This window comes from Mustela erminea, chromosome 17 (genome assembly GCF_009829155.1).
Source record: "Mustela erminea isolate mMusErm1 chromosome 17, mMusErm1.Pri, whole genome shotgun sequence".
NCBI classification, from domain to species: domain Eukaryota; kingdom Metazoa; phylum Chordata; class Mammalia; order Carnivora; family Mustelidae; genus Mustela; species Mustela erminea.
In genome coordinates, this window is record NC_045630.1 from 18,846,441 (window position 1) to 18,863,366 (window position 16,926).

Below are 16,926 nucleotides of genomic sequence, written 5' to 3' on the forward strand. Positions count from 1 at the left end.
GACCACACTCTCTGCTGAGCACCAGAACCTACTCACCGTCTTCGCTTGGCTGGTGGGCTGCAAGCCTTCCATTTGCCCCTGTCCATCCTTTCTTCATTTTTTCCACCCCTGGGCACCTGTATGCACGCATCACATGGGCCCTCCGTTTGTGTTCAGGGAGCAGGAAGCGCCTAGAGGAGATTGGGGGGGAGGGGCAGAGTTTTTAGTCCAAGGCCCCCTCTGGGGTTGAGGAGGGTCCTTGTGGCTTAGTGACCTTCCTCAGGGTTCTCAGCTCCTGAAGCTGGCTTTCTCCAAACAGCCCTTTGTCACATGAGGTTGTGCTTAACTGCTCCCTCCACCCAGCCCCTGAGGCCCAGGTCACAGAGCCCCACAGTCGCTACCCCCGGGGCTGCCCTGTCCCCTGGGATTGCTTACACACTTGCCCACTATAGTTGGTGTCTTTATTAAACTCTCTTCAGGTCTTGCTAATTTGAACCTGTCTTTTTAATTTTCCCCTTGAGTCAGATGGCTAAAGGCATCACAAATTTAAGCAAATCCAAGCTAAATCTTTGACATCTTCCCTTTTTCTTCAATCCCAACCCTGTCCTTCCCCCAGTCTTACTCATCTCAGTGAAAAGACTACCGTTCACCTAGTTGCTCCGGCTATTAGCTAAAATCCTAGGCTTGTCCTTGATTCTTCTTTCTTTTATTTCCTGGAAGCAGTCAGCCAGCACGTGTGACAGGCTCGATCTCACATCTGACTGAGTTTCACGGCCTCCACTGCCACTGCCCTGGTCCACACCACTGTGGTCTCTCACCTAGAAGAGCCTCCTCTTGGGTCTCCCTGCAGCCCATTCTCACCTGCTGCAGGATAATCCTTTTAAAATGAAAAATCGAGGGCACCTGGGTGGCTTAGTCCCTTAAGCATCTGACTTTGCTTCAGGTTATGATCGTGGGGTCCTGGGATGAAGCCCTGTGTCAGGGTTCTGTGCTCAGTGGGGAGTCTGCTTCTCCCTCTCCCTCTGCCCCCCACTCGTTCTCTCTCAAATAAATAAATCTTTAAAAAAATGTAAATCAGGGCATGTCACTTTAAAAACCCTCTAATATCACCTCATTGCACCTTAATTTAAACCAGATTTTTTTTTTAATACTATGATCTTCATGATTGGCTCTTACTACTTCCATAAGCTTATCGCGTTTTTCTGGAACGTGCTTTCCTTGGATGTTAGCATGGCTGGTTTTTGTTGTCGTTGTTTCCTGTCTTTCCGTTGCCATCCCAGGTATCTCTTCTCGACAGAGCGTTCTCTAACCACCCAGTGAAGTAGCCCTTAACCCTGTCACTCTGTCATGTTGCTCTGTTTTGTTTAATTTGTTATGCTTATCCCCACCCAAAATAATCTTTTTATTTAGGTATCTGTGCATTGCTCTCCCCCAACTATAGTATAAACTTCATGAGAGTAGAGATCTTGTCTACCTTGTTCACCACATCATCCCGACAATCTAGAACAGCATTTCTGTGTAAGAGAAGCTCAGCAAATGTTCATTAAATGAGCAAATGAGCAGACTTTTATTTCTCCAGAAGCTTAAGTTAATTCATTCCCTGTCTGCTACAAAGATATTAAGATTCCAGCTTGAGGTAATAATGATGGCAAAGTGGAAAAGGAAGGAGGAGGAGCAGTGAGTATGCTGGAAAGAGTCCTGGATTCTAGCTGTGTGATTGCGGGCAAGTTACTTAACCTCTCTGGTCCCTTTGCTATAATAGAAGCTGGAGGCAAATGGCAGTTTCTGAGTTCTCTTCGAAGAGACTCTGATTCTGTACTAGTTGGCAGAGCTCAACGAAGGATTAGCCCATGTCTTGTCTTTTCTAGGGAAATTGTCCTGCTCGCTCTGTTGTATAGGAAACTGATGGTGCTCAGGGGCACTTTATCTCTTTTAATATCATAAACCAAAACAAACATGAATGCGCTGTCCCTTGGGCCTGAGCCTGACTCATGTACAAAGCACTTTGAATGCACGATGACAGCTAGTCCTCAGGACAGTTGAAGTGCAGTAGGCAGAGCACGTGCTGTCTTTCTGATGGCAAAATGGTGATGTGCCCAGAGTCACTCCACTGGTCTGGCACCAAGCCAGGACTGCAGCCCCGGTCCGCTGCTCGCCGGGGCTGGTGGCCTGTCCACTGTGTCATGTTGCCCCCCACCTGATGGTTCACCTGCGCGCTTGGTAACCAGGTTGCTTGTGCGCAGTAGCACCAGGAACGTCTGAGGCTTTTCTTGCATAACAGCAGATTGTCTCATGTGCAGGTAAAAGATGCGAGCTCTGTGACGACGGCTACTTTGGAGACCCTCTGGGGAGAAATGGCCCTGTGAGGCTCTGCCGCCTCTGCCAGTGCAATGACAACATCGACCCCAATGCCGTTGGCAATTGCAATCGCTTGACAGGAGAATGCCTGAAATGCATCTATAACACTGCTGGCTTCTACTGTGACCGCTGCAAAGATGGGTTTTTTGGAAATCCCCTGGCTCCCAACCCGGCAGACAAATGCAAAGGTAATCTCGCCATCGGCCAGGTTCTGTTACAGCCGTACTCATTTATTCTGAGAATTCATCTTGAGGTCGCTTTAGATATTTACGGATGCTTGGTCTAACGCAGCACTGTTCAGCAGAAACGTAGTATCAGCCACTCGTGTAACTGAAGTTTTCTTGTAGACACATCAAAACAAAGAGAAACAGATGAAGTTTATCTTTAAATCCTGTATTTTATTTACTCTGATATATCTACCATAGTATCATTTCAATGAGTCATCCACTAAAAACGATGGAGAGCCACGTTCTGTGTTCTGTGTACCAGCTTGTCAGAATCCCGCGTGTGTTTCCCATTCACAGCCCCTCTGGAGACTGGCCACGTCGCAAGCCCTCAGTAGCCACGGGCCACTCGTGGCTGCTGCGCTGATCAGCTGAAATCGGGACAATCTGTACTGCTTACATTTTAGTATTTCTGTCGGGTGACTTGCATCTCCTGCTGTCTCCGTCTCTTCCCCCAGCCTGTGCGTGCAATCCCTACGGAACCGCATCGCAGCAGGGCGGCTGCAGCCCCGTCACGGGCCAGTGCGAGTGTCTGCCCCACGTGACCGGCCGGGACTGCGGCGCCTGCGAGCCGGGCTTCTACAACCTGCAGAGCGGGCGCGGCTGCGAGAGGTGAGGGGCCGGCTGCCGTGGCGGGAAGGACGCTGTGCTTTTGTTTGTTTGTTTGTTTTCCATTGTGATATATGGGTTTTTATGAGTTCCCCGTAATGGTAGCCTCGATTTTGTTCAGGAATTATTTGAGTTCCTCACTCGAGAGGCAGTACTGGACAGTGGTACTGGAGCTACTGGGAGGGCGGAGTGGAGTGAAACTGCCCTAGAGGTATCAGAGTCACCCAGGCGACCTTTCAGACATGACACCTTCTGAGGCGCTTTCTGAGATGCTCAGGCTCAGGCTGTTGGGGGCCGGCAGCCTGGGAGTTTCTATTTTCAAAGCTCCTGGTCAGCCCCGAGGGGGTGCCAGGTTGGAGAGCCCCTTTGTAGTGGTTTTAGGAGTGGACTAACCCTGTTCGTGGGTGAGGTTCGAAAGAGAGGTTCTGAGTAGAACTCATGGAAATTGCTTGAACCTCGGGTGCTTAATGACCCTTACCGTTTTGTTTTAATAGCCCTTTAGATTCTGTTTTCTGGTACAAATCACATCAGTTCTGCGCTGACCGGGGGTGGGAGGAAGGTTTGCTTAGAGTCTGTTTTTCTCACGGGAGAAACATCACGTGTTCATTTGCAGGTGCGACTGCCATGCGTTGGGTTCCACCAGCGGACAGTGTGACGTCCGCACCGGCCAGTGCGAGTGCCAGCCCGGCATCGCAGGCCAGCACTGTGAGCGCTGCGAGCTCAACCACTTCGGCTTCGGGCCCGAAGGCTGCAAACGTAAGGAGCTGGGAGCCTAGAGCTCTGAGTCTTTCCTGATTCCAGTTAGGACCACGGGCTTCTACAGTCGGGGCTGCACCTAAGTCCTCACAGAGGCTTGAGGCTGTGAAAAGCCTCCTTTCCTGAAACTGGGGCTTGAGAGCTTCTCTCGTTCCTTGGCAGCCACCTTATTTATGTCTTCTTATGTCCCATTTCTGATTCTTTTTCCAGTCTTTTGTCTTCCCAAGGAAGGTCTCCCTTTGATCACCGGGCTTTCCCACTGTGCTTCACGAAAATTACATTCTTAGAGCAGATAATGAGACAGGGAGAGACTCTGCTCACAGCTCACTTGTTGGCTGGCTTACCGGCTGCAGTCGCTTCCCACCCTTGGGGCCCTCTTGGTACGCTTGCATCTACACATCTGCTTCTCCTTGGCGTAAACACTTGCCTGGAATGAAGCCTCAGAACCGTTTGGTGTTTTGCTTTCCGAATTCCTTCATTTCTCCTGTGGAATGTAGCATAAATCATTGACCCAGTTCCGAGAACAAAGCGAGTAAACAAACTATAAAATAATGCAAAATATATATTAGCATTTGGGTTTTCTAGTTCCTTAATGAGAGAAATATTAAACAGCAGAGACAGGGAGGTGTAGTAGAATTCTTGAAATGCATGAAAGGGCACCGATGCGTCTAATAGTCTAACGTCTGTAATTACTCAGTGACGGGACGTGTGTCCCCTCGAAGGATGCTGCACTTTGGACTTTAAAACTTGTGTTTGCTTAAAAATTTCTGTTCTCTCTCCGGAGCAACTTAACCATTTGAATTCTCGTAATTTGGCCTGTTTTTCAAGAACATACCTATGTATGATGAGAGTGCCATCAGCTTACTGAAGTCAGTCTGAATTAAAAGACAATGCATTCTCCCTTCCTTTCTCTGTCATTGACTCTTTCTACTTTATTCTGCAGCCTGTGACTGTCATCCCGAGGGATCTCTTTCACTCCAGTGCAAAGACAATGGCCGCTGTGAATGTAAACAGGGTTTTGTGGGAAATCGCTGTGACCAGTGTGAAGAGAACTATTTCTACAATCGGTCTTGGCCTGGCTGCCAGGAGTGTCCAGCCTGTTACCGGCTGGTGAAGGATAAGGTAAGCTGTCCGCAGGGCATTTGCTCGTTCATTCATTCATTCATTCATTCAGTAGACCTTGAATGGGTGCTTCCTGTGTACTGAGCACTAGAGAACAAAGGAGGAGCAAGATAGGCATGGCCCCTGTCCTGAAAGACTTGTGTTCCAGTTGGGAGACAAATAATAAAAATTAAATAAAGAGATACTAAGATAAGCGCCAGAAAGAACACAAACAGAGAATAACTAGGAGAACGACTTTATATAAGTCCTCTCTGAGGACATTTATTTAAGGTGAGATCTTAAGAATAAGAAGGAGCAAGCCTAATGAGAAGTGATGGGTCGGCTGTTTCAGGCAGAGGGAGTGTGGGGTACAAGGACCTCAGAGGTGGAGGGTGTCTGGAGCCTCCTGAGTGAGGAGGGAGTGGTTTGTAATAAGACCGGAGAGGTTGGTAAGACAGCTCATGTCACACCATGTCAACCACAGGAAGGGATGTAGATTTTATTCCATATCCAGCATGAATGCACTGAGGAGTTTTAAGCTAGGAAATCCAGTTTATATTTTAAGAAGAATGCTCTGACTGCTATGTGGAGAATGATGGTTAGGAGTGGGGCAAAAGGGCAAGCCTGGATTGAACTGGGTAAGTATGTGTGTTTGGGGGGGCAGGGTATTAGAGGGGGCCAAGGATAGAGAAAGAGAATCACCAAGGATGCATCTTGGGTTTTTTCCTTAAGGTACGTGGAGGCATTGTTTATTGAAATGGAGATGACTCAGGGGAAGAAGATTTCAGAGAAGAAAGTCAAGAGTATAGTTTTGGATGTTGAGTTGAGATACCCATCAGAGCTGAGTGAGGTGTCAGGAGAGCAATCTAAAATGCAAGGGAGAGGTCAGAACTGCAGAATCCTCAACAGGTAGTGTTTCATGTCAAAGGAATAGGCTTGATAGTTTTTCTCTTGAAGCCAGAGAAATAAAAACTACCCACATTACCTGTTTAAAAGTAGATAACATGTGGAGTATATAGACCTATGTATTTATAGCGTGAGTGCCCCTTTGATGATCATTCCTGCAGGAAGTACCGCTGAGTTCTTCAGGAATATTTGCATGTGCTGCCTTTCTTTTTTCTACCTTGATTATGTTCAGGTTGCTGACCATCGAGTGAAACTCCAGGAATTAGAGAATCTCATAGCAAACCTTGGAACTGGGGAAGAGGCGGTGACAGATCAAGCCTTTGAGGACAGACTGAAGGAAGCAGAGAGAGAAGTTATGGACCTCCTTCGAGAGGCCCAGGATGTCAAAGGTATATGCATGTTAAACAGTAGGTAACTCCTGCCAAATGGCCCAGTCTTTAGACATGGCTCCTAGTTCAAGGTTATTTAGTATGGCTTTATAAAATTCTTCTTCAATTTTTAAACTATTTGTAGAATCTGAATTTTTTTAAAAAACAATATGTGAAAATACAAGAACTTGTTTTAAGATACAGTAAGCAAAAATAATTCTCCCAACACATCAGAAACTATTGAGTGCTGAAATTCCAAGTGTTGAATCTGTTCCATTACAAAGTGTTTTCAAACAGTTTTTAAAAATCAAGACAGGTATGCATTTTGGGTGTGCGTTATTTTAGTTGAAAATCTGAAGTTGCATTCTTCTGTCAGTCTACTGAGTGAGAATTTATCTTCTACACTGCTTTATTTCCTTAGAAAGGACCCTCATAAGGAAAAATTGCAGTCTTTAAGTATTGACTAAACAGCTAGATACTAAATACATAACACCTGGTATTTATGAAAGATTAGAAGTTAGTGCCTACTTATGAAATTTTCTGTTTAATAAGTGAGCAGATGTGCTAGTAACATCACGTAAAAGCATATATTTTATATTATGTGTCTATTTAATGTCCTTTGAAATTATGTTGCTCCCCTGTACATTATCTGATGAGACAGATGATAAGCAGAGGAATTGGCTTAAGATTTAGAAAACAGTTTATTTTAAAATACCTTATTAACTTCAAAGGAACTTAAATTTGTAAAACTTTGAAAGTAGGAAAAAGTTATTTTAAATTATTTACTTCTTTTTGAATCACTTTTTTTTTTAATTTTATTTATTTATTTGAGAGACAGAGATCACAAGTAAGCAGAGAGGCAGGCAGAGAGAGAGAGAGAGAGGGATGCAGGCCCCCTGCTGAGCAGAGAGCCCGATGCGGGACTCGATCCCAGGACTCTGGGATCATGACCTGAGCCGAAGGCAGGGGCTTAACCCACTGAGCCACCCAGGTGCCCTTGAATCACTTTTTTAAAAAGATATATTTATTTATTTGAGAGTGAGTGAGTTAGAGCCAGCGAGCATGGGGAGGGGCAGAGGGGGGGAGAGAGAAAGAAAATCTGCGGACTCCCTGCTGAGTGCAGATCCTGATGAGGGGCTCGATCTCATGATCCCCAGATCATGACCTGAACCAGTCGAGTTGGACAAAACCACTGGAGCCATGCAGGCACCCCTTAACACACTTTAATATTTTATTTTATTTTATTTTATTTTAATAAAGATTTATTTATTTATTTGACAGAGAAAGATCACAAGTAGGCAGAGAGGCAGGCGGGGGCGGGATAGGCTCCCTGCTGAGCAAAGAGCCCAATGTGGGGCTTAATCCCAGGACCCTAAGATCATGACCTGAGCCGAAGGCAGCAGCTTAACCCACTGAGTCATCTAGCACCCCTAATATTTTATTTTTATTATTTACTCTGAATTAAGCTTTTTTCCCTAAATTTGGACAAATCCTTTTCTACACTTATTGAGTGCCTACCAGGCATTGTGCTGAACACCAATAATGAAAAGATAAATAAGACTGTGCTCCTTCTAGCGAAGTACTCACTCTCTGGCTGAGGTCACTTTTTTGGGGGGTGGGGCTTTCCATCACCGAGATGAAAGTGTTCACAGACACTCATAGCAGATGTTCATTAACATTAGGATACTTGGGACCACAATGACTGACCTCTTTATTGAGTTTATGAATCTACCCATTAGGAGTTAGGTCTTCCTGTCAGAGTATAGTCAACAAAATTTAAGTATATTCCTTATTTCTGATTGTAGATATCCCTAATATATATATATAATTTTGGTTTTATAAAATTATTGAAGTAAAGAAGGGAGTAATGAGATGCATCTGGTTTTGACCAGTTTGTTTAATTTTTATGTGAGCGTCCAGAAATTGTTTTCTAAGGTAAATTTTTAGAAAATGAAAAATAAAATGAGAGGTCAATAGTTTATGTTAACTTCAGTTATGTGTTTGTCTTTTGTGTTGTTGTTACATTTTAAGTATTAAACATAGATTAAGAAGAATTTAAATGTTTCCTGTTCTGTATAAACAATAGTGTTTTTTTTAGGATGTTCATTTGTTGACAAAAACTTGCGACACACATTTTTCCATTAATGTATTCCCTTGTAACAACAAATTCACATGTGCCCGGCCATATACACTGAAGCATTGAACATGGGGTTATCTTTAAGTGCTGCAGAGTCCATCTGAGAGCTGGGGTCTGGCACACAGCTCTGGTGCCCACACCAGGAGCACAAGGGAACAGTCCAGAGGCCAGAAAGGGAGGTCAGCCAGCACCATTCCACATCTCGGTCCAGCCCCAGCTACGTCTAGCCTCCTCCGGCCACAATGACATTTGCTTTCCTCTACCCAGGCAGGTGATTCCACTGGACAGAAGCTTTGACAAAAGCCGTGGGTGTCATACCTCCCCTTGAGCCACTTGAAAGGCAGGAACATAACAGGCTGCTGCTTCTCCTAGCTTGGGGAGCCACCATAGTGAGATGAGGGTTAAAGTCTCCTCCCGATAAGACTTGATTTGTGGAGCTCCTGGCTGATCTTTCTTACTTGGGTTCAAACTAGCCAAGAATAAGAATATCTTCACAATGATTTATCCTTTCAAACTACCCCTGAGTATTTATTTGTAGTTTAAACTTGTGTTTATTCTTCAGCTTTGAAAGGAGATTATGTGATGCAATTAGGTTTTGCAATTTGAAGTCATTCGAAGTGATCCTACCAGTTAGGTTATCTGTTCTCTTTTCAGTTCCTGATGTTTCTCTAAAAAGCTGGCCAGAGAGATTGGTATCTGTTACATTCCTGAAGGTCTAAAGGAAAGGGTCTTTTATAACTGCAGTGGCTGCTTATGCTTCCTGAGTCTAAATGATCTTCTACGATTTCAACATTTTTTGGTCTTTTGTTATTTTCTTAAAAATCTTTAGATTATCAAAGAATTGTCTGATCATTCACGCAAGGCCACTGTGTACAGTTAGGCGAGTTTCACACTGCACCAACTTTGCATGTGTATTTGGTGGCCCTGCTTGTCAGATGCTAGTTCCCAAACCTGTATTCATCGTTATTGATCTTAACTTTGACCTCTCATCTTTTTCACTTTCCTTGGAAACTTTAAATGCCAACTCTGAGCATTTTGCTGAAATAAGAACTGATCAATTTTGGATAGGACTTCATGGTTCTTGTATATTCATATACCCTCATGACAAGTGAGAATTTTAACGATGACAGAACTATATTTACACGGATATACATTTATCTTTTTATTTTTTTATTAAGACCCTGGTATGAGATTTAAGCTGAATGGGCACAATTAATAAAGAACAATTTGAAAAACTATTCAAAAGCAGAACTCTGTACAAAAGAAATTACCTGCCTCTGCCAGGGGGTTGGACAGGGCAGCAAGAATCTGTATTTAGTCTTTATTTAGTTTAAAATACAAAATGAATTTAATTTACCTTCACTTTAATTTGCCTTTACTTCAACATTGGTTTGAACCTAGCTTTTTCCCTAGTTTAGTAAAATGTCCAGCTGTCAGGGCTGATAATGCTTTCAGTAACATTGTAGTTTTATGATTAAATCTGGCATGTGCTGGAACATCAAAGCTTTCCTTCCTCAGACATTTCTTGAGTGTAAGACTGGGGATGTAGTGGTGAGTAAGGAAGAGAAGCTCATAGTCCAGTGGGACAGACAGGCACACAACTGGAGGCAGTGCGATAAATTCAACAGTGGGGGTGCTATTGGGCACAGTGAGGACTGACCAGTTCTGCTGATGGGCTTAGGGAAAGCTTATCAGAAAGATCTGTGTTCGGAAGAATAAAGTCGTGCCTCGGATTTCATGTGAAATAGGTACCCCACCCCTTCAGATCATTTATGGATTTTCTTCTGCACTGCCATTGCAGATGTGGACCAGAATTTGATGGACCGCCTCCAGAGAGTGAATAACACCTTATCCAGCCAAATTAGCCGTTTACAGAATATCCGCAATACCATTGAAGAGACTGGGAACTTGGCTGAGCAAGCCCGTGCCAGGGTAGAGAGCACAGAGCAGCTGATTGAAATCGCGACCCAAGAACTTGAGAAAGCAAAGATTGCTGTTGCCAATGTGGTGAGTGGGAAGGTCTGAGGCTGGGGCGCAGGAGTCCCCTGGTAATTTGTAGCAAGCCTTACTGTCAGCTGAATGGTTCAGCGAAACTGATTCTTTATGTCTTTTTGGCTCTAAGCGTGGAGCCAGAAAGCCACGTTGCTCAACGTTGTCATTAAATAGTTTATCACGAATGGGATAAAAACCAAAGGACATCTGGGTCCTTTCTCTAGCTTTGTTCCTCCTATGGCACTAGTCAACTTGAACTTCCGTTCTCCTTTGGTGAAAATAGAAATCATAATCTGTAGCCAAGGATGCTGATCTTAATGAAAAATCTTTGAATTAATGAGTCATCCTTTTTACTAATAGAAATTTGGTTTTGACACTTGCTTTATTAAATTTAAATAGTTCAGTTCTTTAAGATTAGTGCTTCTTTTCCAATTCAGTCAATCACTCAGCCGGAGTCTACAGGGGACCCAAACAACATGACTCTTTTGGCAGAAGAGGCACGAAAGCTTGCTGAACGGTAAGTTCCAGATCCCTGTGTCTTAATGGTTAAATTATAACTGTCCTTACAGTGTGGACATGTTGTCCCCTCCTTCACCCACAGACACTTTTCACACATAACCCACTTTTGCAAAGTTGGCTCTTTTCTGGAATGTTATTGGCTGTGTGTACTCTTGCCTCTCCTTTGAAATTAGAATATTGACTCTGAATATTTGAACATGATGCTTTGGAGGGAAACTATATTTACACATCTCAAAGAAAAGTATAACATTTTTAGATTTTTAAATTTTAAAACCTAAAGGTGATAACTAAGAAGCACAGTTGAATTTAGTTATTTTTTTGGTTTTTAAAATTTATTTTTAACAAAAACGTTTAACTCCCAGATTTTAAAAGAGAACACTTACTAACCCATAGTACCTTTGGAAAGTCAGCCCTAGAAAATAGACCATTTCACTCCTCATTTTTTTGGAGACTTTTTTAAATTATTAAGTTTAAGATAGTTCCTTAGGAAAAACTCAAGTTGTAGGAGAGTATGAAATTGAAAAAAATTGTTGAAGTAGTTGCTAGAATGTAGGCTTCATGAAGGGCAGGTGTTTTTGTGTGTCTCATTCACTGCTAAAGTTCTGATACCTTAAATGACGTCTGGGACATAGTAAGTACACAGTCACTGTTTGTTGAATAAATTGCAGAGCAGCTAGTAGACCTCATGGGTACGAGGGCTTACCCTCATGGGTAAGCCCGACATTAGAATTTTAGCCTCATTGTTCAGAGCAATTACTTTGGCTTCTTACTTTAACCGTGTGCTCTCTCTTCTTTGTAAATGTAAATGTGTGAGCTGTGTCATTTAGATCATAGAACATGGACAGTTTCATAGCTGGATCTTCTGATTAAAAGAAGCTAGCTGAAAACATATGGAAAATTCCCAAGGAAATCAGGTCTTGAAAATAAAATTATTCTGGTGTCTTTCATAGAGGAATTTTGAAAGAAACCTTAGCCTACCGAAAAGGAATGGCCATATACGGGAGTGTGACACTGTAATATGAAGTTTTAGAGCTGTCCTATGAAGTTTTAGCCATTCCGCAGCTGAAATCTGCATTATTTGGCTGGATTCCCTGTTGACATGTTGCTTTCCACTTGGTGTTGGGTTACTTTTCCTTGCCAGTAATTGGGTTCCATATGAGAAGTCTGAGCAGTTGGAGGCTGTCTCAAGACTACGTAGTAACTGAACCAGAGTAGGGATCAAACATTAGGTCTGGGACTCGTGTTTAAGTCTAGATGAGTTCTTGCCAGCACACATGGTTTCACAGATCAATTATTCTTAAAGGATTTTATTTAGAAGCAATTTTTGGAAGAAATGTAGACATTTGCCCCTATAAACTTTATAGGAAAATGTCATTTGGAAAATACCATTTTCTCAGATTGTAGAATGCTGTTGTAAACTTAGCCCCACTGAAATGGTTGCAGAGTTCCAAATTTATAAGAATTTTTCTATATTTATAGGGCTCTGTCCACATTAGTAAATGTATATATAATAAGGTGAGCATTACCTGAATTCTGCTTTTTTCCCTATTAAGTCATTCTGTTTCATGGTTTATTTTTTCTTTTACATTATACAGCCATAAACAAGAAGCTGATGACATCGTACGTGTGGCGAAGACAGCTAATGATACATCAACTGAGGCCTATAATCTGCTTCTGAGAACACTGGCGGGAGAAAATCAAACAGCACTTGAGATTGAAGAGCTTAATAGAAAGTGAGTGTCATTTAAAAGTGGCTTATGGCCCTTCAGTTGTGCTTGTAAGTAGAACCAGTTCCATGAAAAATTAAATGCCGATGGATTCAGAGCGTGCATCCACGCAGTAAGATCTCTTTCATTAATGATACTTTTGAAATGGTGCAGTGGTTGGGGCAGGGACTGTAGAGCCGCAGAGGTTTTATTTGTTCCAATTTCTGTAACTACAGAGAAAGGTAACAAGACTAACTGTGATCCTTAAATTTCTGCATCAAGGAAAAAAGGAGAGAGAAAGTATCCTAGAGTCAATAGAGGAAATATACCTGAGCTACAAGTATTGAGAAGGTGCCCCAAAAAAGAAATAGGTGGTAAACCATGTGGTATAAATAGAAGTGACCAGATGAAATCTAAAGTTAAGCTGTGTTGGTATTAAATAACATTTTCTTTGAAGTTTCGGAAATTCTGTTGCAGGGATTTGAAGCAGAAAGAATGTGGTTAACGTTAAGATGCCAAAAGCAACTAAGTTTTTCGTTAAATCTTTTGCTCCTTAGGTACGAACAAGCGAAGAACATGTCACAGGATCTGGAGAAGCAAGCTGCCCGGGTACACGAGGAGGCCAAGAGGGCTGGAGATAAGGCGGTGGAGATCTATGCCAGTGTTGCTCAGCTGACACCCGTGGACTCGGAAGCCCTGGAGGTATGGGCTGGATGACCTGGGTGCACAGGGGTCGGCTGCCTCTGCTGTCACCCGTCCAGAGCACGCGGCCTCAGCCCCCCTAGACACACACACACGCACACACCCCACACCCCCCTACACCCTCAGGCTGGGTAAGAGCTATTCTGACTGCCCCCCCAGACACACACACACGCACACACCCCACACCCCCCTACACCCTCTGCCCTACCACTGTCACTGTCACGGACCTCCTCTGTCCTCCAGCTGACTCACTGGTAGTGTCAAGTTCTGCTTCAGGTATGTTCACTTCCTGAGGTCAAGAAGCCCGTGATTATAGAGATTAAACAGCAAGGACTACTTCAGTGATAGGAATAATCACTCCTAAGTCTTTAATATAAATCCGGATTATTATATATTTGTGTCTGTTAGAACAGAGTACACCCAGACCCTTATGCGCAGGCACGCTTTGGTTGAGAACAAGAGAGAAATAGAAGAAAACGGTTTAAATGAAAGAACTACATCAGGATGCTGTCAGGCAGCTACATCAGGATGCTGTCAGGCAGCTACATCAGGATGCTGTCAGGCAGCTACATCAGGACGCCGTCAGGCAGCTAGAGAATCACTAGGGGTTGTGGTAGGATTCTATTACATCTGTACTTGACTCTTGAATCCTCATTCCAGACTCTGTATAAATGCTCTATTTTTCACATTGAATTTGAAGTTTAATAAGTTTACTTTTTATGTTGGAGGCATTGACGTGGTTTTCTTACCGTCAGGCTTCCGTTCGTTCTCTTCAGACAAGGACGTACCGTCAGATCTCGCATGTTTGAAGTTTGAGAACAGGCAAAACTAATTGGTGATAAAAGCCAGACCAGGGGCAGCTGCATTGTTGAAAAGATAGGTGTGGAAATTAACTGGAAAGAGATACAGGGGAATTTCCTGGGGTGGAAATATCCCGTGTCTTGTTTGGGGTGTTGGTTACACAGGTCAGAATATTTGTCAAAACTCATCTCACTAAGTGCTCTGCATTCTACTGTGTGTAGAGTATGTTTCAATTTAAAAAAAAAAAAAGTCCATGAAATCTTGACCTGTGCTGTTCTTTTAAAGATATCTCTGAGTGTTAAGTGTTAAACACAGTTACTAAGCCTACCTTTTCATCAGGGTCATTGTTTTGTCTACAAGGTCAAAACCTTACTTGCTTTTCACAGAGTGAGGCAAATAAAATCAAGAAGGAAGCGGAGGATCTGGACCGTCTAATTGACCAGAAATTAAAAGATTATGAGGACCTCAGAGAAGACATGAGAGGGAAGGAACTTGAAGTCAAGAAGCTTCTGGAGAAAGGAAAGACTGAACAGCAGGTTGGTCTGATTTGCAGGTGGCTTCATCTCTTGAGGCCAGCTCTGGAACTGTGCCAGCGTGAGCTGTGTCTGTGACGTGACCCAGCACAGGGGCCCCCAGCCCTCAGGAATTCAGAGGCAAAACTTGTGTGGGGAGCCCCGGCCCGGCTGCCCCATGCTGGCAGCTGGCAAGGTGGGAGGTGTCTGGTCTGGTAGGAGGAAGAAGGGGGTCACCTTGGGGGGTGTGTCCTCTGATCCTGCCATGTGTTTGCAGACTGCTGACCAGCTCCTAGCCCGGGCAGATGCCGCCAAGGCTCTTGCAGAAGAAGCTGCCAAAAAGGGACGAAATACGTTACAAGAAGCCAATGACATCCTCAACAACCTGAAGGGTATGAAAGACTCACATAGTAGTGTCAGTTTCTTGGTTTTCTTCACTAAGGCGATTTCCTTTTTTTTTTTTTTTTTAATTTTTACCATGAGATTCTCAAAATATACACCGTATGAAAGGTGAGAGTATAACAGACCCTAAATCGATCATCCGGTTCAACAGGGAATGATTTTTACTGCATTAACTCATTGATCTCATCCCCCCAACATCCACCCTACTTTTTTTTATACTGAGGGATTTCAAAGGAATATCCAAGAGCTCATGTCATTTTACCCCTTCGTACCTCAGTATGAAAATAAAACCAAAAACAAGGAAATTTTCTGATATTAGAATAACTCGTGTCATCAAGATATGCCTGTTTAGCTAGTTCGTGTTGGTAAATGGAGATTATTTTTAATTTTCTCTGCCAGTAGCATCTCAATCTTTGTGCCTTCTGTCCTCATCCAAAAGAAAAAAGAAATGTGCTCAATTCACTGGCAGGTCCTGGACTTGTCTCTGCTAAAATAGCCCGTAGGGTCTGTAAACATGGAAGCTTTTCAAGATAACAGTTGGCTGTATGGGCTCTGGTATCAGTGGAATTGGGTGAGGATCCCTGATCCCCCTCGTACTTCTGTGACTCCTTGGGGGGGAAATTATCTCCCTCTTTAACCTCCAGTTCTCATGTGTAAAAATGATCCAGTGCCTGCCTCACAGGCATATAAAAAAGCTCTTTACTCAGTAGCTAACACATTTAGTGAACACTAAATAAACTGCAGCTTTTAATACTGGTTGCCGTGCAGTAACGGCAGACTTACTGCTTTGCACGAAAATAAACTTCGTTCCAGAAACGAGTGCTTCATAGGAATCCATGAAGCTGGGCGCTTCGTCCTTCAAGGCCGTCTGTGCTGTTTTTCGTTTTCCTCTCCTGACGGTCATTGTTCGTAAGACATAATCCCGCTGCAGCTCCCTAAAAGGTTCCCTTCTGGCTGGCCGCGAGTCGGGTTCACATGCGTTTCCTGAACTTGCTTTATTTTAGATTTCGATCAGCGAGTGAACGATAACAAGACTGCTGCAGAGGAGGCTTTAAGGAGAATCCCTGCCATCAACCAGACGATAATGGAAGCCAATGAGAAGACGAGGGAGGCCCAGCTGGCGCTGGGCAATGCGGCCGCGGATGCCACCGAGGCCAAGAGCAAGGCCCACGAGGCGGAGAGGATCGCCAGCGCCGTCCAGAAGGTGTGCGCTTGGCCCTTCTCCCCAGCAGTCTGTGTCCCTATGTTCCTCTAGTCCTCTTCTGGTTTCTTTCCAGATCCCTAAAAGCCCTTGCAGGCTTCTTCCTCAACTCCAGTAAGATTATCTTAAACTGTCTTTGTTCATTTTTTACTGGGAAGTTAGAGTAGTTAAGTACGTTGACCGAAGAGGGAGAGTCATTGAAATCATTGAAAGGGCCCTTGAACGTTTCTGCTGTTGTCTCGACGGCAGGGTCCACGTGGTGAGGAGGGGGATGGCTGCGTGGGCCCGTGGCGTGCCCTGCATGAGAAAACCACACTCTCCTCAGATAAACACAGTTCTTTGACATGGACAGCTATTTTTTTTCCAATCTTGTGTAGAGTTCCAGGTCCGTAAAACTCTCAGGCCCCTCTTTCGAGCATATTTTATATCTGAGCCCTATCTTATTGGCTGCCACTGCTAGGATTCTTTCTACTCATCTCTTTTTCTCCGTTTTTTTTTTTTTTTAAAGGTTTTATTTATTTATTGGAGAGGGAGACAGAGCATGAGTGGGGAAGGGGCAGAGGGAGAAGCAGACTCCCCAATGAGCATGGATTCTGACATAAGGCTCCATCCCAGGACCCTGAGATCGTGACCTGATGCTTTAGCCAGCCAAG

At 43.8% G+C, this 16,926-nt stretch overlaps 1 protein-coding gene across 1 annotated transcript in view; it reads left to right on the forward strand.

Annotated features, from left to right (window-relative positions):
* LAMC1 (laminin subunit gamma 1) overlaps positions 1–16,926 on the forward strand; it is a 124,751-nt gene that overhangs the window by 99,817 nt on the left and 8,008 nt on the right. The window contains exons 14-25 of the mRNA XM_032319174.1: positions 2,280–2,525; positions 3,020–3,173; positions 3,784–3,926; positions 4,870–5,048; positions 6,166–6,322; positions 10,240–10,445; positions 10,868–10,947; positions 12,545–12,682; positions 13,213–13,357; positions 14,545–14,694; positions 14,948–15,062; positions 16,077–16,276. Of these exons, the coding sequence (XP_032175065.1) occupies positions 2,280–2,525; positions 3,020–3,173; positions 3,784–3,926; positions 4,870–5,048; positions 6,166–6,322; positions 10,240–10,445; positions 10,868–10,947; positions 12,545–12,682; positions 13,213–13,357; positions 14,545–14,694; positions 14,948–15,062; positions 16,077–16,276 (1,913 nt within the window). The remainder of the gene's footprint in view (positions 1–2,279; positions 2,526–3,019; positions 3,174–3,783; positions 3,927–4,869; positions 5,049–6,165; positions 6,323–10,239; positions 10,446–10,867; positions 10,948–12,544; positions 12,683–13,212; positions 13,358–14,544; positions 14,695–14,947; positions 15,063–16,076; positions 16,277–16,926) is intronic.